We start from the raw sequence: 27909 nt of genomic DNA, 5'->3' as shown, positions 1-27909 counted from the left end.
CGTGAGGCTGCTGTCCAGATGTGAGGCCACTCTCCAGATGTGAGGCCGGTGTCCAGATTGTGAGGCCTGCTGCCCAGAGTGTCCTTGCCTTGCTGCCTGCCCCCTGTGACCTATCTCTTTAAAATCTCTGCTCTTTCAGGAACCCATGGCCACTCCCAGAGACACTAGCACAGGCTTCATTGTAAACCAGAGAGGCTGGGCCTGGACATCCATTTGGTCAGTTTAGTAAAGTGCCGTGGGCTATTCTTTCTCTGTTCAGTCTGGGGCAAGGAGATCATTGTCAATGGGGACGTGATGAAGTCCTGAGACAAAATAAGTTAGATCCCCCCTACAAGGCTTCCTGTATCAGTCACAAAAATGGTTTTAGTCAATCTTTGTGTTTTGGTGCCATCTTGTGGCTTCCCATGGCAGTGCCTTCAGAGCCATTGGAGCTGTGGATCGGTCTGGCTTTGAGAATTGACGGGGTCACTCTCCTTTAGAGCAGAGGGCACAAGGAGCAGGAAGGCCAAGGCTCGATGACTCCTGGTTCCATTTGGCATCTTTTTGGTCTCTTGTGTTGATGGTGATGATCGTGACGATGGTAGTGGCAGTGACTAGCTTTGCCATAGCACTTTAAGGCTTGCAAAGTGCTTTACAAATGATACCCCTGAGACGTGGGGTGCTACTTTTAGCCCCCATTTACATGTGAGGAAGCTAAAGCAAACAGGTTCAGTGACTTGCCCAGGGTCACACACCTAGTAGGACTCTGAGGCCAAATTCAAACTCGGGTCTGGCTGACTCCAGATCTAACTTTTACGCACTGTGCCACTTGGCATCTGTGTTGGTCAGGAGTGTGGAAGAAAGTTATTCTTTTTAACTAGTTGGATTTTTGTTTTATTTTTGTAGCTGTACAATGTGTTTTTGTTCCAAACCTGTGACTTCATCGTCGTAAGGAGCTAACCCCCCATGCTCATAGTGAACCACAGGTGACCTTGGTCCAGGCCCCTGAGGAGATGAGGAAGATTGTAGACTGAATGTGGAGAGGGACCTAAGAGTCATTTAGGCTTCAGGTCCTTCGTGTTTTTAACAGCAGAGGAGGCAGCATCGTTAGAGGCCATGACTTCCACGTTCATTATCCTGTTACTGTGCCCTAAAGGAAGCCCTTGAGCCTAGATCTTCCAGACTCTGCTCTGCCATGTTATTTGTCCACCAGTGTGTCTGCCCTTCGATGATGCCTGCATGCCTCCCCTCTTCAATTTTGTGACATTTTTTCCACAGTTGGTGTTGTTTGAGCGATCTTGGATGAGCAGATGGAAATCCTCTGTTTTGCATGAAGGAGAAGGAAACATAAGAAATGTGAAATGGAAGGGAAATTTAATCGCTTGGGCCAATAATATGGTAAGTATCACACCCAGGCCCACTGTAAGAACAATGTAGTCATGTTCCAATTGTATGGTGTAGAGAAGAGGCCCCTGACATCTGAAGACACAAACAGACATATATTAGTGAGCCCCAGCTCATTGCTGAGCCCATCTTGGGACGAGGAGCCGGAGGTGAGAATGAAACGAAAGGTGGTCTGAGTAGTGTGAACCAAGCACTTGTCAAGGAGTCGGGGCAAAGGGCATTTCCCACTCGCCTGAGGTGGGCAGCTGCAGGGCACAGACTGGGACAGGGCCCAGAACAGATGTGGGGGGCAGGGCTTGTGCTCCTGGGGCGCCGCTGCTGGGGACTTGGGAAGGGGTGGAAAGTCTGTTTGCTGTTTTGTCTACTTTGGTCATTTTCTGTGATGTGAGGCCTAGCCCTTTCAGGAAGTCCCCAGCCCAGGCCATCACTGCCCTTTGCCTCCCGGGACAGGTACGAAGAGACGAGCCTTTGAGAAGCTTCTTTATTCCCTGTTCCCTTGCATTTTCCCACTTTTATAGAGGCTGTTTTCTGCTGTTGCTGTTTGTTCTCTAGTTGTAAGACGAAGGGTTTCTATTCATTTGGTTTTCTTTTAAGAATGCAAACTGCCTTCTTCTGGGAGAAAAATAAATTTAGGGCATCATGTGTCCACCTCTCATCTGAGAAGTACAGAGGCCAATATCGCCACCCCCTGCCCTGTCTCTCTTCTCACACTTTCATTTGCTACAGGAATCATTTTATCTATGTGACCCCACTGATACAATTTTCTTTTCTGGGAAGAGAAAGATCAGATGAAAGAAAAAAATCCTCTGTGAACTTGTGCCCAGACCCACCCATTCCTTTTGGATCCCCAAAGCTAACTTTTAATAACAGGGAAGTACTGATTAGGGGTCCTTGATAGTCCTGGAATAAAAAGTGGATGAACAGGAACGTTGGCAGAGGTCAGACTGGTTCACTGAATCCAGGAGTGCCCTAAGGCTTGGCAGCAAGGCCTGAGAATAGAATCCAGGTTGGGCACAAAGTGTTGGTGTCCTTTTCTGGGAATCGTCCCAGCGTGCTGGTGCCCTCCCTCTGCTTGGTCACTCAACTGCTTCCTACACCTTGGACACCTTCCACATGCTCCTGGGCTTGGTGGGCTGTGTGGGGTCCCTGATTGAGAAGTCATGACTTCCAAGGAAACCATTCCCTGGTTCTCATGACCTCTCCCCCATTGCCTCCCAAGGTTTGGAACTCCCCAAGTCAACATTCCTCTTCTTTGTTCTGTTATTGGTGGGAAGCGTGAGAAACTATCATTGTAGAGTAGAGGTCAAGCCACTTAAGTGGGAGCCTGGGAGAGGGGCACATAGTGAGCTGGCGATCCTGGTGCCAGGGTCATGGAGCTCTGCTTCCTGGGGCTGGTTTCAGGCAGCCAGCCCATCCCGATTTCAGGGAATGCACCATTAGATGAACCCTCCCCAGCCGTGGGCCCTGGGCAGGTGGGTGGTGCTGACCAGTGGCTCTTCCTTTCCTTTTCCAGGGTGTAAAGATCCTTGATGTCATATCCAAGCAGAGAATCACCAACGTGCCCCGAGATGACATCAGCCTTCGCCCTGATATGTATCCTTGCAGCCTCTGCTGGAAGGATTATGTCACTCTCATCATTGGCTGGGGCGCTTCTGTCAAGGTACGGATTCACCCCTGCCCTGGTGTTCTGGACCCTCTAGGAAAGGGCTCACGGAGGCAGCTAGAGGACGCGTTCCTTCTGAAAGAACAGCTTCAGCCACATGCCTGTGGTAGATGGGCCTTGGCCACACGCAGTCTGTGCAGTTCTTAGTGTTCTCCATGCACAGGGCAGCACGGGTTGTATGTGTTTGTTTTTCTCTGTTTCTGAGTGGTGAGATTTTTTTTAAATCTTCAGTTAATAATACTTTCCCTTTTTCTGTCTCCACCTTTCTCCTCTCCACTTCTGCCTCCCTTCTCCCCTGCTTCCCTTCCCTTTCTCTCTTGGCTCATCAGAGTTCTTGGGGCCAGAGGTAAAAATGATGGACAGTGCCCTTTCCACTTGTATTGTTGGCAGCTTTAATAAAGGTCTGAGGAAGCAGAAGGCAGAAACTTGTGGCTGAAATGAAGGTTGAGAATGTTGGGTGCATTTGAATAATCAGCACTCATTTGCATGTGGGTCACTATGGCTAATAGGGCCATCAGCTTCAGGTTACGTGGGTCAGCTCCCTCACCTGCCTAGAAGTCAGCTTGGAGATTTGAGCCTGAGGCCCTCCTTCCACAAAAGCCCCCAAAGGGTAAGGTGCCTCGACCAGGGCTGTAACGCATATGGAAACCGTCAGTTACCCAGAAAACAAGACATACAATGTTTCACAGAAGGAGCAATGCCCATGTGGTTTCATCTACTTTGGAAAGAAAAACCTTGCAGAATCCATTCTAATGGACGTGTTCTCAGATATTAATGAGCTTCATCAGGGGCAGGACTGGGCTTATATTAGACTGGGCTCTCAGGTTTATGTTAGATTTTCATATTTCGTTTATTTATCATTGAGATTTGGGGCTATTAGTTGAAAAATTTAGTGAAGGGAGGCATGGAGCTGATGGACTAAAGAGAACAGGAGAATGGTATGGAATGATATGGACACTTGTTCGTGTACACATGCACACACACACATCCTGCTTTCCACTAAGGGGCCTATAGTTCTTAAGAAATATGCTTTTATTCTCCTCTCTGGCGGGTGACAAAGAGGACTTGTCTGCAGAGATAGCAGGTTTATGGTTCCTAGAAGATGCTCACTGGGGACTGGCCATGTGAGTCCTCAGTAGTAAAATGGGTCCAGTCTTTAAAACTGATTACTGAGTGAGAAACCCTATAAACTTTCATTGCCAGAGAACTCTAAAAGACTTCTCTGCAGATGCCATCATCTCGAGTAATCCAGTTTTGCAAAGCGGTTACTTTCACAATGTGAATCTCCGGTTCTGCTTTGCCCCCTCCCCAGAATGACCTAGTGGGGGATTCACATGTAAGCCCCTGCCAGTCTTGACCGAGCTATTGCAGAAGGAGGCCCTGGAATTTCCCAGTGTTCCAGGAATGGTGGTCATCGGAAGTCAAGCACGATAAAAGGAGAAGTCATCTGCTCTCTTTAACTGTGAATAGACTTTGGATAAATAATCAGTGCGAGGGGCTATTCTTATTTTTGTCTTCACTTCACTGGCCTGCTTTCCTTTGAAGCTGCCTCTTGAATCAGAGTGTCAGCTCTGCTACCATTGCTGCCAAATTATTTTGAGCTGGTCTAGGCTCCTTGGACTACTTAGTCAGGAACATCTCCAGCAAACGGTAATGACTCCAATGGCTTCTGCATTTCTTTTCCAGATCTGCTCAGTGAAGGAGCGACACGCCAGTGAAATGCGAGACTTACCAAACCGTTACGTTGAGATAGGTAGGTGTGACGCTGCCCGTGGCCTCTGCTGAGTGAAGCCCTGAAGTGATGGGCGAACGCCCTGATGCCTTGTGGCTCTGCACTTTCCGTCATTTGGTGCCTTGTTGATGGCAGGGTGTGATACCCAGGGACAGGAAAACAAAGTTTACAAAACTTAGGTTCCAACACTTCCTGAATACGTTTCTGTGTTTTCTGTGTTTATTTATAATGTGAGCCCTTCTCTGAGTGATGAATTTGATTTAATGTGGTCCTCATTCCATTTTGACATGTTGGTAATTGCCAGGGTGACTGGGAGGGTGGTGATGTCCTCAACAGAAATAGAGAAGTTAGGAAAAAGGGAGAGTTTTGGGGAAAATATATTGGCTTTGTTGGATGAGTGTTTTTGATGCCTGTTAGATGGAATACTGTTTTACAGTAAGACATGATGAAGGAGGTGGTTTCAGAGAAACCATCAGAAGACTTAAATGAGTAATGAAGACCTTGCGTCATTCAGGGTTGGGGAATGGTAGGACAAGGTCTTCATTAGGGTAAAGGAGCACGGGACCTGAGAGAAGAGGCTGTGTGATGTGAACTGGCCCACCAGAGGGGCAGGTAGGGGAGGTGTGAAGGAGAGCCAGCGGGGGGCCACAGGGGTCTGCGAAAGAGCAGCGGGGCCAGGGATTGGAGGTCCAGGTGAGGACCAAGCACAGAGCCTGGAGTTGCAGGAGCTGATTGTGAGCAGGACTTTATGAGTTTATGAACATGTGTGAGCAATGCCTGGGGGGAAGGGGGGGCGGTCATCCCAGGGTGTTGGGCTGCTCGTTCAGGAGGCCAGACAGGAGACAGGATTGGCGGAGAGGTATTTTTTCCCTCCCTTGGAAGGCAGGCCTGTCACTGTTGAATGGCATTTGTCCCTTTCCCTCAGAGAGAAAGGGGAAGAAGCATTTGTTAAGCTCCCACTGTGCACCAGGCCCTACTGTGCCCAGTGCTTGACAGAGCACTCCTTTTTTTTTTTGAGGGGGAGGGCAGGGCAGTTGGGGTTAAGTGACTTGCCCAAGGTCACACAGCTAGTAAGTGTTAAGTGTCTGCGGTTGGATTTGAACTCAGGTCCTCCTCACTCCAGGGCCAGTGCTCTATTCACTGTGCCACCTAGCCACCCCACCAAGCCCTCCTTGGACCATGAAGGCTGGAGCCCAGTGCCAGAATGACTCTGCTCCTCCCTGGAGGCAGGAGGCCTGGCCTGACTACTCCCCCGGTCTCAGGCTTTCCTCAGTTTGCCTGCAGTTAATGGAAATTTTTCTGAACTCTATGACCTTCTCACCTGCCTTAGTGACCCTTTAGGGAGAGCTTCCTCGATGCTGCCAGCCTTTGAAATGTTCCCTTTTGTACCTGCAGCAGGGCAGGGAGGCCCTTGGGGGCTGTGGAGCCTGTCCTAGTTAGAGGGGCCTTCCAGAGCATGCCTGAGAGGAGGGCATCGAGGCTTGGCCGGGGCTCAGGCTCCCTCCCAGAACCCCCCCGGATGTCAGGGGGCTGTGGTGGTGCTTCCTCATTCTCCTCCCCCAGGATCATTTCTGTCCTTAGCCATCCCTTGCTCTCCCATAAGTGCGGTCACCCCCACCCCTATCTCCATTTGTGTCTGTCAGCTTCCAGAAGGAATATGTGATGGGAAGAAAGGTAAACTAAGGACAGAAACGTGGGTTGGAGCCAACTTGGGTGGGCCTTAAATGCCAGCCTTGCCTGAGAGGCTTTGGGGAACTGCTCAGGATGTCTAGGCAAGGGCCTAACAAAGTTGGAGCTGCCCCTTCAGAAGGTTATCTGGCAGGACATAGCAGCTGAGTCATGGATGGGCTGCCTACTACAAGGTCAGGTCTGATTTTGCTGGGAAGGACCCTGGAAAACACAGGAACCGGCCTCCTCTTGGGAGGCATCCTCTCAGCAGACCAGGAGAGCGACTCTAGGCATTTGGCCAGAGGGCACAAAAGAGGTCACTCCATGAAAGGTCAGCCTTGCTGGGTGATGAGTGCTGTACATGGCAGACACATGGTAGCAAGGTAGCAGGATTCTGGGCACCCAGATCTGGGCAAAGAGTCTGGCAGCCCTGGGGAGTCAACATCTGGGTGGCATGGAAGCTGGTGTGCTCTCCAAATGGGCACCGAAGGGAGGAAGCAGCATCCTGGGAAAGGGACCAGAAGGAACATCTGGGGTGGAAGCAGAGGAGGTGGCTGGGAACCTCTCCTGGTGGGAACTTTCATCACCCCCCAATGAAAACAAAACAGAGTCACCACTCTGTGGAGATCCGGCAAGCTGACACTGAGCGCAAGGCCTCGTCCATCAGCTCCAAGGGTGCGTCCACCCCCTGGCATTCCTCCTCATCAAATGCCAGCGGCTCCTCCTCCCTCTTGGATCAAGGATGAAATGCTGTGTTTGGCTTTTGGAGCCCTTCACCCCCTGCTGCTCTGCCTGCCTTCTCCAACCTGACTCCCCTCTGTCCATCCTGTGACCCAGGCCCACTTGGGGCCCTTCATCATGGGCCTCTGCCTCTTGATTCCTTGCCTGGACTCTGAACTGCTCTTCTGTCCCCCTCCCACTCCTCTGTTTCTCTCGGTCCTCAGTTCATGGTCAGTCTTGCGTAGGAGGCCCAAGCCAGTCTCCCAGCTGCCAGCACCTTCCCTCGGGGAGTACGTGCCATTTACCAATGAGAGGATCCTCATAAACCATGCCTGGTGTTCAGGAGGTGCCTAATATGTGCGCGTTCCCTCCTCCCCTCCCCTCCATGCTGTCTGTCTCAGATACACACGGTCATTTGTGCATTATGTGAGAGCAGGGGCTGCTGGGTTGCTTCTGCTAGGATTTCCAGAGCTCGGTGCAGCGCTTCCAGACAGGAGGACCTTGCTTAATAAAGTCTCATTGACTGACTGGCCAGGAGAAGCCTGGGAGCACCTGGGGAATCATGTAAATGCAAGGAGTGTTGGCTTCACATTCTCTTTATTATCAATATGCTGGGCAGCAAACAGCCGTGTCAGTGCATGCAGAAGGGCAGGCAGAGGTGTTGGTGTGGACCTGAGTCTGCACCTGCTTCTTCCACGTGCATGCCTGTACATGGGTCCGTGTAGTGCATAACTTGTACTTGCATGTGTGTGCAGGCGGTGTGCATGCTGCACATGTGTGTACATGTGTGTGTGCACGTGTGTATATACAGACAGTGATTGGGTGGGGCCTGAGGTGACTGAGACAGCTGGGAGCCCATGGAGTGGTTGGCGTCTCTGAGCAGAGCCACATCTCCATCATGTACCAGAAAAGACAGAAGGTAACATGGGGAATGGGGCTCGATGGATGGAATTGGGAGCCTTGGTTGTCTTGTTTTGGCCAATGAGGAGGAGCTCCACTGAGAAAGGAACTGGCACTTCAGGGCCTGAAGATGGCCTCAAGGACAGGAGAGTGAAACAATCTTGCAAGAACAAAAATGATTTCTGTAGGGCTTTGAGGAAGGCCCGCTGGAGCCTGAGGACCAGGCTTGTAGTAAACCCAAAATCCCAAAGACCTTTTGTTTATGTGGTTATATCTGTTGATATATACCACATTAGACATTTAAAATGATAGCAGCTGTGGCTGTTTCCAGATTTATCAACACATAGATGCGAAGGACAAAGTAAGAGGTCAGTGCTGTCTGAACTTTGGGACCAGTAAGTGGGAGTGTGTGGCTTTTGTCCCCAGGGTGAGAAGCCGCTGAGACACTGGCACAGCCAGCCAGTGCCACGTGGCAGCTTTAGCTCCTGGCCTGCAGAGTGTAGGGGGACCAAGCACCAGTCTGAGGGGTAATCGCTCTTGCTTTAACCTGCTTGGATCTGGATTGCAGTCTAGGGTGGACGTCCTGGGGTGTGTGTCCAGCTTGCCAGAGCATGTGGAGCCCTCAGAGAGGGCACCCATCTAATACCTCCGGCAGCTGAGAAAACCCCAGCATTTGGGAGAAAGCTCCCCTGTCTGGTGGCAGAGTCCTACTGTGGCAAAAAGCCCAGGGGTCAAGTGACTGAGGGGCGACATGACCAGGCAAAGGAAACAAAGCAGACAGAAGATTCCAACATTAGACTCCTATTTTGAGGACAAAAAGGAGCAAAGCATGGAACAGGAGGAAGACAGTGAAGTCAGAACTCCTGCACCAAAAGCTTCAAAGGAAAATATGAGATGCTTACAGGCCATAGAGGACCTTAAGAAGCAGATAAGAGAAGTGGAGGAAAAATTGGGAAGAGAGATGAGAATGATGCAAGAAAATAATGAAATGAGAGTCAACAGCCTGACTGAGGAAAATCATACCTTAAAAAATAGACTAACTCAAATGGCAAAAGAGGCTCAAAAAGGCAATGAGGAGAATGCCATAAAAAGTCGAATATGCCAGATAGAAAAAGAATCTCAAAAGCTCAATGAGGAGAATCATTTCTTCAGAATTAGATTGGAGCAAATGGAAGCTAATGACTTCATGAGAAATCAAGATGCTGTTAAACAGATCCAAACAAATGAAAGAATAAAAGACAATATGAATTATCTCATAGGAAAAACCACTGACCTGGAAAATGGATCCATTTTATCAGGACTACCTGAAAGCCATGATCAAAGAAAGAACCTAGAAATCATCCTCCAGGAAGTTCTCAAAGAAAACTGCCCTGATGTTTTAGAACCAGAGGGCAAAATAGATGTTTAAAGAATCCACCGATCACCTCCTGAAAAAGATCCCAAGAAGAAAACTCCTAGGAATATTATCTCCAGGTTCTGGAATTCCCAGATTAAGTAGAGAATATTACAAGCAGCCAGAAAGAAACAATTTGAATATTGTGGAAACACAGGATCTGGCAGCTTCTATACTGAGGGATCGAAGGGCTTGGAATATGATATTCCGGAGAGCAAAGGAACTGGGATTAAAACCAAGAATCACCTACCCAGCAAAACTGAGCATCATGTTTCAGGGGAAAATATGGTCATTCAATGGAATAGAGGACTTTCAAGCATTCTTGATGAAAAAACCAGAGTTGAATAGAAAATTTGACATTCAGATACAAGAAGCAAGAGAAGATAAACAGGGAAAAGAAATCATAAAGAACTTATCAAAGTTGAACTATTAAAATTCGTACATGGAAAAACAATAATTGTAACTTAATGAAACTTTTCTCAGTAGCTGAAGGGAATAGAAATATATATATATATGTATATATATATGAGGGTATGTGGGCATATGAATACATATGTGAATGTGTGTATATATGTTTACAGGTATACATAGATAAAGGGCACAGGAGCAATTTAACAGGAAGGTATGATACTTAAAAGGTGAAATTAAGAGGTGAGAGAGGAATATAATGAGAGGAGATGGGGAGAGACAGAATGGGTCAACCTTATTCCCATTGAATTTGGCTTGAGGAGGGAATGAAATACACACTAAATAGGGTATCTCACCCTCCAGGAGAGTAGGGGGAAAGGGGATGATGGAAGGGAGGGCAGGCTGGGGAGGAGGGAAGTTGGAAGTACCCACTTTTGAAAAGGGACAGGACCAAAGTAGAAAATAGAACAAGTGGGAGGTGGGATAGGAGGGAGGAAAATATAGTCAGTGTTTTACAGTATATCTATTGTGTTATTATTTTGCATTAGCTACACATGTACAACCTGTACTGAACTGTTTATCTTCCCAGTAAGGGTGGGTGACAAAGGAGGAAGGGAATGAATCTGGAATTGAAAGTTTTAAAATCAAATATTAAAAAAAATATATATACACTATTATTAATACTATTTTACATGTAATTGGGAAATAAGATATACAGTCACTGGGGCATAGAGAGCCACTGGAAAAATCGAAAGGGGTATGGGAGAAAATATGGGAGAGAGCAGAATGGAGGAGGGGATATCCTGTGGGACTGCTATTTTGGGGTGGTGGGTAGGGGAAAAACAGGGAGAAAATTTGTAACTCAAAATCTGGCAGAAATGAATGATGTAAATTAGAAGTTAATAAAGCATTTGAAAAAATAATTAAAAATGACAAATTTTTTAATTATTTAAGTCATTTTAAAGTAATAATGATAAACCCATTAAATGGTTTATATTTTCTGGGGAAAATAGCTATATCTACTAGAATTTAAAAAAAAATAGCTATATTTCCTAAAATTAAAAAAAATAGCTATATTTCCTAAAATTATTAACAAAATTATATTAGCAAAAACAATTGAGAAAAAGTGACATTGTTTTATATAGAAATCTCATTAATGTCCAGTTTAGTAGAAGACATCTGGATTTTCTTATCTGCTTCTGCAGCTCATCTGCTATGATGAGTTGTTTAAATACATGAAGAAAATCCAGCCCCACACAGACATGTAGTTGGAAAAGGGAAGAGTATTTTAGTGGGTAAATGATATCTTAGTATTATTATAGAAATACTCTTGACCTCTCAGACTCTGAAAGGGTCTCAGAGTCCCCCAGTGCTCTGCAGACAACACCTTGAGAACCTCTGCCCCAGACCCTGGACCTCATCCCCTCAGAACTGATGAACCCAACGTTTTGGGCTGTTTGTTCTTCCTGCCCTCAGTGGCCTTAGAGTAGAATTGTTTTGTGCAACTAATCGGTTATTTTGTCAGCCTGAGGAAAAGAAAATTCAGCAGATTGGGTTTTGAAAGTTAGAGGAGTGTAGTTCATAGCGGTGGTAGAGGAATGTTAGAGGCTTGTCCTTTATTGGCCACGTTGTGTGGCTTCTCTGCATTGCCACACTCGTGTCCAGCAGGCGTGTGACTTAAGGGATTAATTGTCCCAGAGGCAGATATCATAACCTTGATCTGTGACAAAATGTTTTCAGGTTTTCCTTTTTGTTACTGACAATTCTAGTTAGATTTTCATAGATCAAATGGTCAGTTTGATTGAAATGTCAACATTTATTTAAAAGTCTTTGAAATTATATGTAATTGCCTGTGACCTTCCAGGAATTAGTGAAGCAGAAGTATATGGATTCTTTAAAAGAGCACCACTTACCACCCTCCCACCCACCCCCCAGCACGTACACAAGGTGAGTCCTTGAGGGCTACCTTTTGTAGCCAAGATTGAAAACTAAGGGAGCATGGTCATCCTCCTTTGTAATGTTACCAACCATGGTTTTTATGAAACTGAAGCCGCTGTAACAACACAAGAATATCTCATCACCACAGCAGGCCACCTAGATCCTGTGGCACTTTGGGGAGAGAAGTCTGTCCATGAGCCACTGACAGTAGGCAGAGGGAGGCTAGGATCCAGCAGGGCTTGCTAACAAGGGCACACGTGAGGGGTTCTGTAGCTCTGTGGTATAGATGGAATGATTTACAAACTGCAAACCTTGTTAATGTGGCTTCTCTGCTTTTTAGCAGAACTGGGGTGAGGGATGGGGCCCTAAGCTGAATGTAGAGTCATTACTGGAGCGCGATTAGACTGGGCTCTGAGGAGGTGTGGCCAACCCTTACTAGGCTGAATTCTCACTGCTGTGCCCCAGCCGTAAGGCCTCCATCCCACTTGGGTGGTCACATGCGCTCAGCCCACCACGGGCCACTTTGTCCAGGGCCTGGCCCAGAGGGGGCCCAAAAGAGTGAAGAAGGAGCCGTGAGGAGGCTCAGGACTTGACGGTCCATGGCTCCTTCGTGTGCATGTTGTCTCATAAGCTGGTGATGAAGGGAGGCCTGGACACGGGTCACCCAGCTCCTTCAGAGGCGTTAATATGTTTGAGAAGTGCCAGCTGATCTTTCCTAAAATAAGTTGGTTTTTTACGTCATCTCGATTTCTCCTGTTAACCTCTCCCTCCACCTCCCACAGAGTCATCCCATATAAAAAGTTATGTTTAAGGACAAAAAAGAGGACAAGAAAACACTGACGATAACTGGATACATCCAGCAGAAGGCTGCCATGGTGCAGCCGCGGGGGGCTCCTGCCTGCCCCCCCTGGGGCTGGGGCGCAGCTGTCTCCCTACGTCTCTTCTTTGGAGCCCTTGGTGCAGCATGTGGCGGCTCTGCAGCCTTCACTCCTGGTTTGCTTCGTGGCTGCTCCTTCCACTGACGTGGTCATTGTCGGGTCTGTTTTTGTGGCTCTGCTGATTTCATTCTGCATCAGTTCTTCATCACATTCCTATCGGTGGCTTCCTTGCAGCGTGTGGCTAGCAGTGGACTTTCGGAGCCTTTAGTCATATGCTTGGCATAATCCCAAATCACTTTACAAAACGACTCTACTGATCCCCAGACCGTCTGTCCTGTCCCCTTACCAAACTCCTCAGCCCACGTCTCAGTCTCATCCTCTGCACCCTCCTGACATGTGTCCTGATGGCCTTCGGTCACCAGAGAGCCCTATTGTTGCCTTTGTTTTTGTCTTGAAATCCTCGCTCCATTTCTCAAGAAACACTTTGTTGTTCCAGTTAAGCTCAAGAGCTCTTTCTGCCTTTTCTTCTCAGTTTAACTCTCTGCACTCTGCCTTTTATATACACTTTTATATACAGTGCAGAAAGACAGAAAGCTCCCCACCCTTTGTAGGTCACTTAAAGGTTCCACTTGCAGCACATGTGAGCCTCAGACTCTGGTCACTTTTGGTGGTAACCTTTGAGGTCATCTGTCTGGCACTCTTGGCAATCTGTCTGACTCTCATGGCCACCTGTCTGGCACTAGTGGCCCTCTATCTGGCATCTGTAGCCCTCTGTCTGGCACACGTGGCCCTCTGCCTGGCGCTCGTGGCCCTCTGTCTGGCGCTCGTGGCCCTCTGTCTGGCGCTCGTGGCTCTCTGGCACACGTGGCCCTCTGGCACTCGTGGCCCTCTCTCTGGCGCTCGTGGCTCTCTGGCACACGTGGCCCTCTGGCGCTCGTGGCCCTCTGTCTGGCTCTCATGGTCCTCTCTCTGGCACATGTGGCCCTCTGGCACACGTGGCCCTCTGGCACTTGTGGTTGCTCCACTCCCAGTTCAGGCCTAGTGATGTGTTGGTCTTCCTGCCTTTGCTTAGGAGAAGCAGCCAGAGTGCTCACCTGCCTTTAATTGACACCTAGCTCTCTCGGAGCCCATTGGAGACCTGTTCGGGGCTTTCTAATCGAATGTAGCCACCATTGATTTGTTCCCTCTCCTTCCTCCTCTTCTCTCCATTTTTAAGCAGGTTCTCCCGTTTTCCCTGCCCTCTGTGCCTCCTCATCTAGAGGCTCTGTCTCAAAGCGTAGGGCCCTCTGCTTGCTCTTCTCATGGCTGTCTTTGGAGGCGCTAATCGAGTTATTTGCCCTAAAACCATCCGCCCTTCCTGACTTTTCTGTTGTTGTTGAGTCCTGCAGATCACCTGGGCTCACAGCATATGTGTCATCCCCCCCCAGCCGATAGCCATCTACCTGTCAAGTACTGTCAATTCAGACTAGTCTCCCTAAAGCTCAGACTTGACCTGCAGGTTTGATACGCACCCCCGCCCCCCCGTTTTCAGTCAGCTCCGTCCAGGATCAGATGCTTGACTCCTAAAGCTCCAGACATGGCCCTTTGGTGCCTTCCCACCCTTGTTCCTCTTATGCCCCCTTTCTCCTCCCACCCCCACGTGCTTTGTGATCCAGTGACATCGGCCCCCTTGAACTAAACACTGACCTCCGACCTGGATGCCCCCTCTCCCCACTCTGGGCATTGTCCTAGCTCTTCCCATTCGTCATTGCCCATTTTCTCCTCGTCTCTGCCTCGTGTCTTCCTTCAAGTCTCAGTTAAAGCCTCCCCTTCTGGAAGAAGCCTTTCATGATTCCCCATGATGCTGGTGTCTTCCCATGGACTGATCACCATTGTATCCTGCCTATAATGTGTTTGTGTGGAGTCGTTTGCATCTTGTTTTCCCCATTAGATTATAAGTACCTTCCAAGCAGGGACTTTCTTTACATTTGCCTTTCTCTGTGCCCCCAGGGCTTAGCACGGTGTTTGGCACACAGTAGGCGTTTAATAAATGCTTGCTGACTGACTGTCATGCAGCCAGGACTTGAACTCAGGTCTTCCTGGATCCTAGACCAGCATTCCATCTCCTTTGTCACACTACGTGTCAGAGATATATGACATATATACATATACCATAGATGTTTAAGTATCTAGAGTAAATATCGTAGTTGGGGAAGGAGAGCATAGGCAGCTGGAGGTGGGTGGGGAATCAGGAAAGGTGCCATGTCAGGGTGGTGGTAGAGCCAAGGCTTGGAGGAAGAGAGAGATTCTCTGAGGTGGGGATGTGCCAATGGACACTTCAAACAGGAAGGGCCACTTGTACGGAGGCAAGGAGGTGGGAAATGGAGAGCCACATCTGGGAATAGCGAGAAGTCCAGTCTAACTCAGAGGTATGAGAAGGGGAATAATGGTCAATGAGTTTGGAAACATAGGTCGGTGCCAGGTTGTGAATGGCTGGAAAAGTCTGTATGAGGACCCAAGGATGTAAATGAACATTTCTCAAAGAAGAATCACAAACTATTAACAACTGCCTGAAAGAATACTCCAAATCATTAATACTAGGAGAAATGCAAGTCAAACAACTTTATGCAACAAAGGGGCGGAGATGATAAAAAATGGGAACAGATTGCCCTTTCCCCATCTTGGTTTCTATATGTCACCGTTGGCATAAGAAATTAAATGGGGATTCGGGGGGAGTTTTGTGGAAGCCTCAGATGGCACACGAAGGCCAGCAGATGGCACAGAAAAGGTTTAGAAACTCAGAAATGCATAAAATATATGTCTAGTATCATATAATATCCGCATGTCTTTTAAAACCATGATAATTCCAAGTTTTTCTCTGGTACAAAGGGAGGGCCGAAACATTTCCAGATCATGGGCGTGCCGTGTCCCTAACCCCATGATGTGGAAGGCATAACCGTAGTCAGTGCTGGAGAAATTATGGGATGGGAGACGCATTAGTGCATTGTTGATGGAGCTTAATTTAGAATTAAGCAAATAAAGTGACTAAACTACCCATACCTTTTGACCCAGAAATTCCACTACTGACCTCATACCCCAGGGTGGCCATGGATAAGAAGAGAGTTCTCACTGCACTGATAGCAGCACTTTTTGTGATAGCAAAGAATTGGAGACACAGAAGAAGCCAGCTGATTGGGGAGTGACTGGACAAATGGTCCTTGGGTCCTTGGATGGAATGAAATGCTTGTGGGCTGTGAGAAAAGATGAATGTGATAAGACAGAGAAGCCTAGAAAGAGCTCCATGAACTGATGCAAAGTGAAGTCAGCAGAGACAAGGAAATAATAAATACAGTGACTCTAATCATGTAAATAGAACAAACAACCATAGATTCACCAAGAAGGTTAATGTTGCAAACTTCACTTCACAGTCAGACTGATGTTCTGCTTCAGAAAACAGCATTTTTTGTGAATTTTGCCTGTTTTAGGTATTGCCCCAATGGGGAGCTGCTTCTAGTCCAGGAGTGGGACCCTGCGACCTCGAGGCCACATGCAGCCTGCCAGGTCCTCGAGTGCGGCCCTTAGGGTTTGTTCTGGGTCGAAGGGCCACACTTGAGGACCCAGAGGGCCATGTGCGGCCTCCAGGCCACAGTTTCCTCATCCCTGTTTAAGCCTGTCACCACAGTATAATAATCTGAATGACTTTTTACTGACTTTTTGAATGATTCTAGATTTTGTTTGCTCCTAACTGGCTTTGAGATCACCCTGTTAGTCTTTTCTCATTAGACATTTTGAGAGGTGGTTTGTTTTTGACTCTGATGGTTTATTTTAAGTGGTCACTTCTCCAGCCTCCTTGGACCCATCTGTGAACAACCTCCTCATCTCCCACTTCTCTGCCGGGGCTCGGGACGGGTCTGGTGGTTTCTCAGGCACTGGGCTGTGGCTTGGGAAGGGATGCATCCCCCCTCTTGTGCCCCACACCCTTCCCCCACTGACACTGGCTCTCCTTGCTTTGCAGTGTCTCAGTTTGACATGGAATTCTACATCAGCGGGCTTGCACCTCTCTGCGACCAGCTTGTGGTGCTTTCATATGTCAAGGAGACCTCAGACAAAATGGTAATGATTTCTGTGTTCTGATACAAAGACACTTAGGAGGTTGTTTTAAACATGACACAAAATTCTTTGGAAACGCTGAGTATTTGGGGGCCTAAGTGGAACTTCCAGGCACAGAGAATGAAGCCCGCTGCAGTTACACAGAAACCAGTATCTCTGCCTTCCCAGAGCTGTGCTAGCCTGTGTCCACTGTTTCCCCCCTTCCTCTCACTGCTAGAGGGAATGGGCTGACATTGTGCATTAGCAGAAATAATCACCATGAATGTGGCTGGCTCCAGCGTGAGCGGGTCAGGGGATTTGCTAAGAGGGCAGTTAGTTCATTTTTCCTTATGCCACAGACACGCTCATTTATCCCCCTATAGTGTAGGGATTCTGATGAAATGGATATTCCCACTCTAAAGCCGAACGTAGCCTACTCTCGCTTGCCCATGCCTTAAAAAAAATAGATTTATGTCACAAGATTGTGTTTTTACATCACCTAGATTTCCTCTGTTTTCCTCCTTGGCCCCACCCCTATCCTGAGGGCCATCCCTCATAGCAAAGAGTTTAAAAGGGGAACTAAGCAAAATTGATCAAGAAACTGAAAAAAAAAAATCTGAAGTTACGTGCATTTTCCACACTTGTGGACCCTGACCTCTGCAAAGGAGCACAGCAAAGTGTCTTCTCATACATCCTTCTTTGGGGTCATGCATGTTCAGATAGATAGATAGCTATACAGATAGACAACACAGCCCCAATCTAGACGTCTTTACCTTTGGTTGTGGAGTGAAGTGTAGTCTGATCAGACACTCTCAGAAATAGCCTTCCCAGCCTGTCACATGCTCATTGCCAGCCTGGCCCTGCTCTTACTTGCCAGGGACACAACTGGGCAGGAAAATCAGAAAGCATGGGTGAATCCACACAGCTGGGAATTGATTGGGAAACACTTGATTTCAGCAACTGTGTTTAAAAGGACAATTGATTGGGCAACTGTTTCCAGTAGTAGATTCTCGTTGTCTGTGTATTGCTTATTTCTGAACAGAAGGACTAAGGGGGGTAAAAAAGCCTTGGAAGGCCCACTTTCAGAGGGGAAGATGCTCAGGAAGGTTTCTCTGACAGCGCACTTGCATTAGGAAGTCATTGCTATGGTAACCAGAAGCTCTGGATGCCCATGTTGCTAGGCAACGGAATGCTGTAGGCTTAAGTGAGCACTCCAGCCTCCAGAAATCGATAGGGTTTGCGTCTAGCCCTATTGCAGGACATCAGTTTATTATTTTATTTTAAGGAAAAAATAGCACTGGCTCCCGGGGGAATGAACACAGGCTGTTGTGATGTGGGTGGAGGGGAGAGGACGATAAAAGGAAAGCAAGAAACCAAGAGGTCAAATGGAGAGAGGAAAAACTTAATAAATAATTGACAAGGATGGCAGAAGCCTTTGTTAATGAAACGCATTATTGGAAAGGACTTGGAACAGAGCAAGGAGCAGGGGGGACACAGCCTCACCTGGCCAAGCCTGGGGAACACATTGGGAAGAGAGTTTTCCGAGCGGGAAGAAGGTTCAGGGCGTCATCTTTAATATTAGCCTCGAGGCTTCCTGTTTGGGGACTGGACCCAGGGTGGGCCAGTCACTGTTGGTGATTCTCTTTGTGGGGGATTTTTCTTTTGTTCTCTTTTAACCACCAAAGCAAATGTTAGTTCCCCAGGTAGGAGCTAATAGGACTCAAGGAGTGAGTCCAAAAGGAAAGGGCAAGTCAGGCTGCGCTGAAGTGTCCCTTTATGACTCTGGCAGATTCTCACAGGCTTTGGACCCTGTTCTCTGGGCTTTGTGTTCTGACCTCCCCTTCACAGAAGTGGCCAAAAAGTACACTTCCTGTGGTGACCCCGGCTCAAATGACAGTGGTTTGCTCAGTTTTCTTACAGTTTGGAAAGCAGAACAGTCAGTCAGAAAGCATTAATTAAGCCCTCCCTGTATTCTAGGCCTTTGTGCTGAGTTTGGGGGTTAGAAAGACCCAAGCAAAAATGGCCCCTCCCCTTAAAGGATTTGTATCCTGATGGGGGAGACAGCAGGTGTGTGTGTATGAGAAACATTCGGAGTAGAAGGTTGGAAGCTTAGAGGGGAGGGCTCTCACAGCTGGGGGGACCAGAAAGTGCCTTCTTCAGTACCTGGTACTTCAGCTGATTCTGGAAGGAAACTAAAGATTCTAAGAGCCCAAGATATGAAGGGAGAGCACTCCAGGCATGGGCTAAAGTGGGTGCAGAGGCATGGCAGTGGGAAATGCAAAGACAGCACACAGGCCCGCCTGGCTAGTGAGATTGCCTTTGCCCCATTCACAGAGCACCCTATGGGCATTTTCTTTGCTCTTCCAGGCTCCCCCTGGTTCAGGCCGAGGTTCCCCCTGAAGGAGTGTCATCATCTGGTGCTCAAAGTTGATTTGAAAATGAATTCAGAAAATATGGAAAAGCCAGTGTTACGAGAAAGGAACCTTGTGGCCTGGCCTGGGCTCTCCATCCTAGGAAGAGTGAAGATCAACCATTGTTGGGCTCGAGAAGAAGCCTTTTGGGTAATTTGTGGTCATGTGACAAAGGGAGCTTTTCCCTCCTTTTCCCCCAGGAGAGGGAATACTGTGCCCGGCCCAGATTGGACATTATTCAGCCGCTTCCAGAGACCTGTGAAGAGATCTCTTCTGATGCCCTCACAGTGAGAGGTTTTCAGGAGAATGAATGCAGAGACTACCACCTGGGTAAGAAGGGACAGAGATGGGGGCGGCTTTTTAATTCTTGTAGCTGGGGGCTATTCCATGACTTGTCCTCAGGACTCTAGAATATTTGGTTTTCTTCTAATGAAAACACTCTTCACCCAGAAATTTAATGAGCAGATTCACACACACACACACACACACACACACACACACACACCTATATACATATTTATGTGTCTGTGTATATATTTTCATATACATATATGTATGCATATATACGTGTGTGATATATAAATATATTGTATATATTATGTATAATACATATAAAACTATGCACAGATCGTTTATATATCCTATATATTATAGGGGTGTATGAATATATACCTGGATACATAGGCATGGGCGTACACACCCACCCACATAGATCTCACACTTCATTTTCCTTTATTTCACTCAGATGTTTCAGCCCATGGTGTCATGCCCCTTGAATTCAGAGCAGTGGTAGGTTATAATAGAATGAGCCCTTGACTTGGAGTCCAAAGGTCTGGGTTCAAGCTCTGGTGCTGTCTGCTTAGCGACTTCCGACAGTGGGTGCTACGGCTGCTGAGCCCTGGCTCCCCTGTCCATGAGATGGGATGAGGAGATGTCAGCTACAGCCTGCCCCAGCATGATGTTTAGGCAGGATGTCTGGGAAACACTAAAGAACCACAGAGTTCAGCTGCTGCCTCTGTTTGTCCACAATAAAACCATCACATTTTCTCTGCTCCAGCTTTGAGACTTTGTGCCTAAGACTGCTTCATAAATCGGGGCAGATTGAAATGTCTGATTTACATTTGTTTCTGTTGCTTCTTTCATGGCAGATGGGGAGAGGGTGGGTTGGGGGGTCACAGAATAAACTAGGGAAGACCTGCTAAGTCATGGGGACCCTCAGCGGGCACAGAGTAACTTAAAAAACCCTGCAGCCAGATGACGAAGCCTGCCGAGAAGGGCTTGCTGCTTGGTCGGGGTGTTTCCAGGCCAAACTCTGGTGAACAGGCGCCTTTAAACCTCGAGATGATCCCTAGGTGGAAGTGGTAGTGGGCGCCGTGAAGGTGAGGACAGCTCTTCCTCCTCTTTTTGCAGGGAGTCCTGACCAAGGGGAAACCATGAGGTTGTTTTCCCACCTTGTCAAAATCTAAACTCTCTCTTCAGCCGGGAGGCATCATGTTCTGTTTTCACTCAAAGCCAACTTTGCCACCTACTTACAAACCCTTCAGAATTGGGGTTTGATAATTGAATTCCCCATGCAACCCTAACAGGCCACCTTGTAAATACCAGCCTGTGTGATGCATTGTGTCCCCAGGGGGGGTGGCATCTATCACTGACGTTTTCTATGGCCTTGACCTTGATGGCAAAGAGACGTTTATTGCTGGCTCTGCAGCGTAATTGTCCTGTGAAAGTAGAACAGTGTTATAAATGGCCATAAATAAAGTTTATACACGGTAGATGAATCAGAACACGCAGGAAGGAATGGGCTTTTTTGAATACTGTGTTGCAATTGAAGTCAGAATTTAAATTTATTGGGACATGGAGCATCAAAAGCCATCTTAAAATGGAAAGCACTCGGGGTGGGTCCTGCCTCTTTTCCTTACTGTTTCTTTAGACAAAGAGCATTTTTTAATGGCCCTCTCTTCCTCTCCTTGTCTGTAGAGTACTCTGAAGGGGAATCACTCTTTTATATTGTCAGTCCTCGAGATGTTGTTGTGGCCAAGGAACGGGACCAAGATGATCACATCGATTGGCTCCTTGAAAAGAAAAAATATGAAGTAATTGCTGTGAAATTTTGTTTCTTTTTTGAAATGTGCTTTGTTTGAACGGCAAGTATTAAATGAGCGTTAGAACATGAAAAGGGAAGCAGAGTCTTTAGCTCAGTACAGCAAACTCTCAGTATGTCATTGCAATGAAATGTTAGAATCTCGCAGAAATTCTGAATCCTCCTCTTAAGTAATATGCAGACCCACATAGCCAAACCGGGAAGGCAGTTTTCCAAGCACAGTAGAGCACTGTGAGAAGAAGATGGTGGAACTCTATCTGACCAGTTCATATAGGCTCAGTTCAGATGAAGCTAAGAGGGTTCAACTTTACTGTTCCTTTAAAGGAAAGATGATTTCCCCAGCTTTGATACCAACAAAGGAGACTAAGGGATGTTCACTTATTTCCTCACTTAAATTGCTCCATAACAGCCTTTATATTGCTAACCTCCTAACATGGTCCACCTGGGTATTCATCAAAGGCATTTATGAAATTGGTCACTTTAGGTTGTTAAAAAAATGAAAGGAGGAGAGAGAGAGAGAGAGAGAGAGAAGAGAGAGAGAGAGAGAGAGAAAAGGAAGGAAGGAAGGAAGGAAGAAAGAAAGAAAGAGAAAAAAGGAAGGGAGGGAGGGAGGGAGAGAGAGAGAGAGAATCGAGTCAGCCATGCATGGATTGTCGCTTCACAGCCTCATTAGTTCCCATGGGGTTGCACCAAAAAGTAGAAGCCTCCCAGTCCAAAAGTTGATGATTGATCTCAGTGTTTCCACTTCCTTTTATGGTTGTCAAGGACAATTCCATTTCAGATATCTCTTTGATTGGCAAAGGCAGACCTGCAAAATTTCCTGTGTGTGGAGAACTCGGTGGGATTGGGTCGTCTGTTTCTCACCATTGGGTGTGCGGGGTGGAGCAGGCTAACTGGTTGGAAAAATGACAGAAGGGAAACCTGAAAGGTCTGTTTTCAGCCTGCTCTGGGGATTGTTGATACAAGTAAACTCTTTTTTTAATTATCTAGTAGATTTTGTTGGATTTGCAGGATTTTGATCCCATACAGTGACCCCTGATGAAAACAGAAGCAGCCTTTCTCTTAGTTGACTGCTTTTGTTTCACAATTTAATTTCAGACATGTTTGTTCAACCATGACATTCAAAGCCCATGAAAATCAGAAAGCAGATGCCTTATTTATATGGTTCAGAACTTTAGGTATTATACAACGAAGTTCACTCAGTGAAGTTCACTCAGGCCTCTCTCTGTCTTCCTTCTCTGTGGTTATGTGCATGCAGGAAGCTTTGATGGCTGCTGAAATTAGCCAAAGGACTGTTAAAAGGCATAAGATTCTGGTGAGTACAGAAACCGCCGTTGGAATCGAGCATTCGCTTTGGGAGGTTTGTAGTGGGAGACACAGCCCATTGTGAAGAATAGAGGGGCTTCAAGCTAGCCTCGGTCATCCACAGGGCTGAAAGAATTCATTTCATTGGGACCTAGTATGAATAAAAAGCTGAATAAAAGCTTGCAGGCCGTGGGCTGCCAAAAGTAATGAGAGAGGATTAGATCTGCTTACTGGGCTGTTTGAGAGAATAAGTTGCTAGCTGCGGGTGCTCTCTTGTGAGCTAGGGTCGTGAGAAGCCCTTTCTGGGTGTGAGTGCCTAGAACAGGTGAGCAAAATCCGCCTGGGCCAGATTGTTCAAATGAAGCACTTTGGAGAAAGAGCCTGTTTCTGGCAGATCTGTGTTTCTCTAATGTTACTGAATTATTTACAGTATATCTTCTCCTCACACATCAATCTTTTAAATCCCTTTCATTTGTGAAAAGTAGAGTTAGAAAAAAAAAGTATAGTTTGAAGTGCATGGCACCTTTGCTAAATTCATTGTGAAGGTTAAGGGGGGAGGAACAAGGCAGGGCAGGACTAAGGAGGCAGGACTGACTCCAAAGCTAAATGGCACCTTAAGAGGTGGTCACTTGATGCAGACCCTGATTTGACAGAGAAGGAAACTGAGCTCACTTCCATCCTGTCACTCAGTTTAGACACCACAGTAAAAGATCGCCCTTCCTCCCACCTGCTGACCCCTCAAACGTGCCAGTGCAGCCCTAGAAACCACAGGAGACACCACATGATTGAAAAGACACGGGGAGAGGGAGTTAGGCACACACATTCCTCCTTTCGATTCACAGTCCATTTGGAGGCTTGTTAATTTACCACCGGTTTTAAGAAAGAAAAAAGGAGGAAGCATTTGCTTTACTTGACAGCTCACCCCTACAGACCAGAGAGTGACTTGCTAATTACAGACTGTCCCCCAGCCAAACTGAAGGAATTAAGCATGGTACCAAGTCCCTTGTAAGGGTCACGATCTCTCTCTCTCACATGGCAGCTCTAGCCTCGCATCTCTCCTCGTTCCCCAGCCAGGACTGGAATAGAGGAGTCAGCTCACATTTCCCGTCCAGGAAGCAGAGGCACAAGCTTCAGCAGCTTATTTGAGGACAAAGAATAGCTTCAGGGACTAGCAGCGGTCCCTAGGTAGCAAGAGAGAATGGCCACCTTTAGTTGTTTGTATTCATTCAGAAAATAACCACATCTTCAGTGTGAACCAAACTCAGAGGGCAAGAAATTAGTTGCATGCGGAAAAGAGTTTTTCTTGCCAAGAGGAGCATTTTGTGAGAGCTTTGGGTGTGACAAACCTGAGAAAAAAGCAGAAATGGTTGGCCTGGGGATTTCAGAAATAAAATGGATATTTAGTGTTAGAGCACTGACCCTGGATTCAGGAAAACTTGGATTCAAATCCTACCTCAGATGCTGATAAACCAAGTCACTGTGGGCAGAACCAGATGACCTTCTAGTTCTCAAGTCTCTGATCCTATGAGTCTGCGAACAAGCCAGAAAGCCTAATACGTTATAACCTGTTCACATACTCTTGCTTGGAAGTTGTTATGCAGGCTTAAGGGGTGTCTTTGTTCATCTTCCATAGGATATAGGCCTAGCCTATATAAGTCACCTGGTGGAGAAAGGGGAGCACGACATGGCAGCCCGGTAAGAACACTTCTGCTGTCTTCTTCAGCTTCCTGGGCACAGTCACCATTTTGGCGTAGGGACAGACTGGAGACAATTTCTCACCTGCACTGATCTGAATTTGATCTCTTTGTGGCTCCAGAAGATTGACAAGGGAACTACTTGGAGAATAAGGGTTCTAGCAAGGAAAAGAAGGTTCTTGTATCAGCCTGTTTTATGTAGCCACCAACTGTATCAATTTTATCAAAGAATTTATACCAGTTAGAGGAAAAACTGCCTAAGATCTAATGATAGAGATCAGTCCAGAGTGAGTGAGTGGTCAGTACCATGGAGAGCAGAAGCCCCAAGCACACCTGGCTGCTATGGTCCTCCATCTCCATAGTCAGTGGTTATTGGGTGTAAGGAGATGATAAGAGTGTCCCAAGGTCTAAGAGGGGCAGAAGGCCTGGGCTCTGCCCTCGAGACTTTATTTTAGGACCCCAGAAATGACTAGAAGAAGAGTTTTTCTGAGTATCTCCATACTACAGGTCACTATTGATAGGGTTATGATTTTCTCAAGCCACTTCAATAGTACAATTTCAGTAGTATATTTTCTAACATGTATCAAGAAGTGGCTTAAATAAATAACTATGGTTCAAGAATCACATAATTGAATTCCTTCAAGTGGACCAGATAAATAGACTATACCATGCATTTTCCCCAGAACATAGGAAACCTTTGGCAAAGCAATTTGTGTGTGTGTATATGTCTATATACACACACACATACACATGCATACACACATTCATGTATGTGTGTATCTTTTTATGACTCCAAAAATTTGAAAAGAGAGCTACTCGAGTAATAAGGATTCTGTGGGTATGTGTTCACACACGTACACATACACATACATGTCTAGTCTACAATATATGTATGTAAATGTGTGTATGAGATACATAGGTATACATGTATATACTTTCATATACACATGTATGTGTATGTATATGTATATGTATACACACATATGCCTAAAATACATTAAAAGTCAGTAAGTGGGTAATGATGACTGTTTTTCAAACTGGGGAAATGCCATTTTGTACATTGTATTTATCGTTTTTCACTCACTCGTTATTTTTTCCTCTATGATGTTTTCATTCCCAGAAAATGTCAGAAAGTTCTTGGGAAGAATGCAGCTCTCTGGGAGTATGAAGTTTACAAATTCAAAGAAATAGGACAGCTTAAGGTATGTCAGACCAATGTCTCCCTGGTGACTTTGTATACTACATTTGCTGTAGAATTGGACATTTCGAAGCCTGCAGTCTCTTCCTCCAGAGGCAGAGCTTGCACCTCTGGCCCCCTGGTTCTCTCACCACGCCCACTGTGTCCCAATGCACCCCCTGGGTGTGACCTGCCCACCCCAGTGCCCATCTACACTGGGAGAGGGGCCTTCCTTACCAGTGAAGTCAGACAGCTCAGTGAGGCTGAGTCAGCGGCCTCCTGGAGCCCGCGCTCTGCGTGGGCCTTGCCATATTGTTCTCTGCATTGGGCCAGGGCAGCCTCTGCTGTGTCCATTCTGCCTGGTCTCCTCAGCATGGCTGGATTTACTATGGGACTGCATTCTATTACCAGCAGTTCTGAAGACGAGAGTCTGTATCCAAGTCACTTCACTTCACTGTCCAGCACAACTTCCTCATGCTCTGCCTTCCTCATCCCTCTGCCTGGAGGGAGGACGCTTGGACCCTTGTCCTCCCTAGCTTTGCTCCGGGGTGTGTGCACGTGCTGCTGGTTGGCCCTCTGTGCTCATGGGTTGGAAGTTCTGCCAGGCTGTGTGTCCTGGTGGCCAGGTCTTGAAGTGTGGTACCAGCTGGCTCCTTTCTCCATGCATGTGGGAGAAGCATCTTAGACCTGAGCTCTGGTGCTCTCTTCCCTTTGCTCCTGCTACCAAACTGCCAAACTGTCATAGAGCTGGGCTGGCCATTGGACCAGTGAAAACCCTACTCAGCTTCCCAGGCTGTTCTCTCCTTCTCTTGGTAGAGGAAGAGATCAAAAGTCCAGTTATTCCGGACTTGATTCCAACCTAAAGTGAGAATGTGATTGCCAAGAAACCATGGAATCATTGGGAGGAAGTGTCCACTGTGTCTGCAGTCTGCACAGAGTGATATGTGCCCTGCTGTTTAGAAAGGCAAGTGTTCAGAGAAGATCTTGGTTGGAGTAAGATCCCACGACGTGGTCGTGTCAGGTCAACCCAAGAGAAGGAAATCTCTCCAGTGGAATTCTGAAGACAGCACCATTGCCACTCATGAAAAAAAGAGGTGATTTCCCAGAGAAGTTGGTGTGGACGCACCGGGAGCTCACCACAGGGGATGAGTGTCAGAGCATCGCATCATTCTGCCTGAAGAGTGTCTGGAACAATCAAGTGATGAAGGAGCTGCCGCCTGCAGTGGCTTCTGAGAAGGCACAAGGGGCTTTTGTAGCCCTTTTGGGTTGGGAAAAAAGCATCAGAAATGGTCGGGCCACACCTGGGAGGAGAGAAGGAAAAAGGAAGGGTTGATGGAGACGAGGCAGAAGTCCTCGCCTCCTTCCACGTCTGTTGTCTTCCCTTAGAGAAGGGTCTTTGCAGGAAGAAGGAGAGTAAGCATCGCTGGAGGCCTAGCTGGTGTGGGGTCAGAGAGCCACGTCCCCAGGCCCACCCAGACAGCGTCCCCACAGGATCATTTACCAAAGATGATGGAGAATCGGGGAGGTTTCCTGACCCTAGTGATGCTCCAGAATCCTGATGAGCGTTGAAGTCTCTAGCTTGTCTGACTGGCTTTGCTTCTGGAAGCCATCACCCAGGATTGGGGGGACCACGCTGGATTACTGGGTTCAGCTCAGTGCCTGGCCCCAGGGAGTAGCTGTCTAACGAGTGCTTGTTGATCGTTTTTAGGAAGAGCAGTGAGGAGTGTGTGTGCAGAGTGGAAGTCATACTATCCGTGCATGTGCTGCAGGAGTTCAGTTGGGTTAGCCCAGAAGAGCAGATGTGTGACTTTAGTCCAGAGCAGAACAGGGAAATGACGACTGTCTCCAGGTGCTTGAGGCTCTCCTGTGGAGGAGTGAGATTTGTCCTTGGTGCCATGAGGGCAGAGTGGGGAGCAGGAAATGGGGCTTCAGCTGCACTCGGGCTCTACATAAGGCCTCCAGACTCCAGTGGCTTCTGTGTCCAGCAGTGAGCTTTTGTGCAAAAAGTGGCACGAAGGAGATCATGGGGAAAAGGAAATGCCTTGGGTAGGTAGAAGAGAAGGGGGGGCTTCCCTGGTGGCCAGGCAGTGCCAAAGGTCCTGGGGAGCTGTTGAGGACTTCACGACATTTGGGAAGAAAGGGATGAAAACTGCATGAGGCAGGGGGAAAGGATGACAGCATCAGCTGTTGGGAGTTCTGCCCTCCCCAGTGAGCTTACAGCTCTGTGGGAGTGCGTGCCTTTTGTGAATACCAGAGGAAAAGAGGGGAGATCTCGGCTGCCCCCTCTGCGATTTCATTGTTAACCGAGGAGCCAAAAATTGTTACTGGGGATGCTCTGATTCTTTCCATCAGTGGATGTTAGGATAACCATTGGCAAATTGGAATTCATTGCTAGACACTAGCCCTTCTTTTCTCTAACATAGTATCTCTCCCTGTCTTCCTTCTCTCTCTCTCTCTCTCTCTCTCTCTC

At 47.3% G+C, this 27909-nt stretch overlaps 1 protein-coding gene across 3 annotated transcripts in view; it reads left to right on the top strand.

The window, feature by feature from the left end:
- The window catches only part of VPS41 (VPS41 subunit of HOPS complex), a 178528-nt gene that overhangs the window by 115508 nt on the left and 35111 nt on the right, over positions 1 to 27909 (top strand). For all 3 annotated transcript variants that reach the window (XM_069084387.1, XM_069084386.1, XM_069084388.1), the window contains 9 exons: positions 1258 to 1377; positions 2897 to 3043; positions 4733 to 4799; positions 16678 to 16775; positions 19363 to 19492; positions 21140 to 21255; positions 22522 to 22578; positions 24202 to 24263; positions 25383 to 25464. In XM_069084387.1, coding sequence (XP_068940488.1) covers positions 1258 to 1377; positions 2897 to 3043; positions 4733 to 4799; positions 16678 to 16775; positions 19363 to 19492; positions 21140 to 21255; positions 22522 to 22578; positions 24202 to 24263; positions 25383 to 25464 — 879 coding nt within the window. The remainder of the gene's footprint in view (positions 1 to 1257; positions 1378 to 2896; positions 3044 to 4732; positions 4800 to 16677; positions 16776 to 19362; positions 19493 to 21139; positions 21256 to 22521; positions 22579 to 24201; positions 24264 to 25382; positions 25465 to 27909) is intronic.

The sequence above is a fragment of the Petaurus breviceps genome, unplaced genomic scaffold (genome assembly GCF_028583685.1).
Source record: "Petaurus breviceps papuanus isolate PSGF00001 unplaced genomic scaffold, PetGlider_PUasm1.0 174, whole genome shotgun sequence".
Taxonomy (NCBI): Eukaryota; Metazoa; Chordata; class Mammalia; order Diprotodontia; family Petauridae; genus Petaurus; species Petaurus breviceps.
The sequence above is the reverse complement of the archived record's forward strand: the minus strand, read 5'-3'. Positions and strand labels throughout refer to the sequence as shown.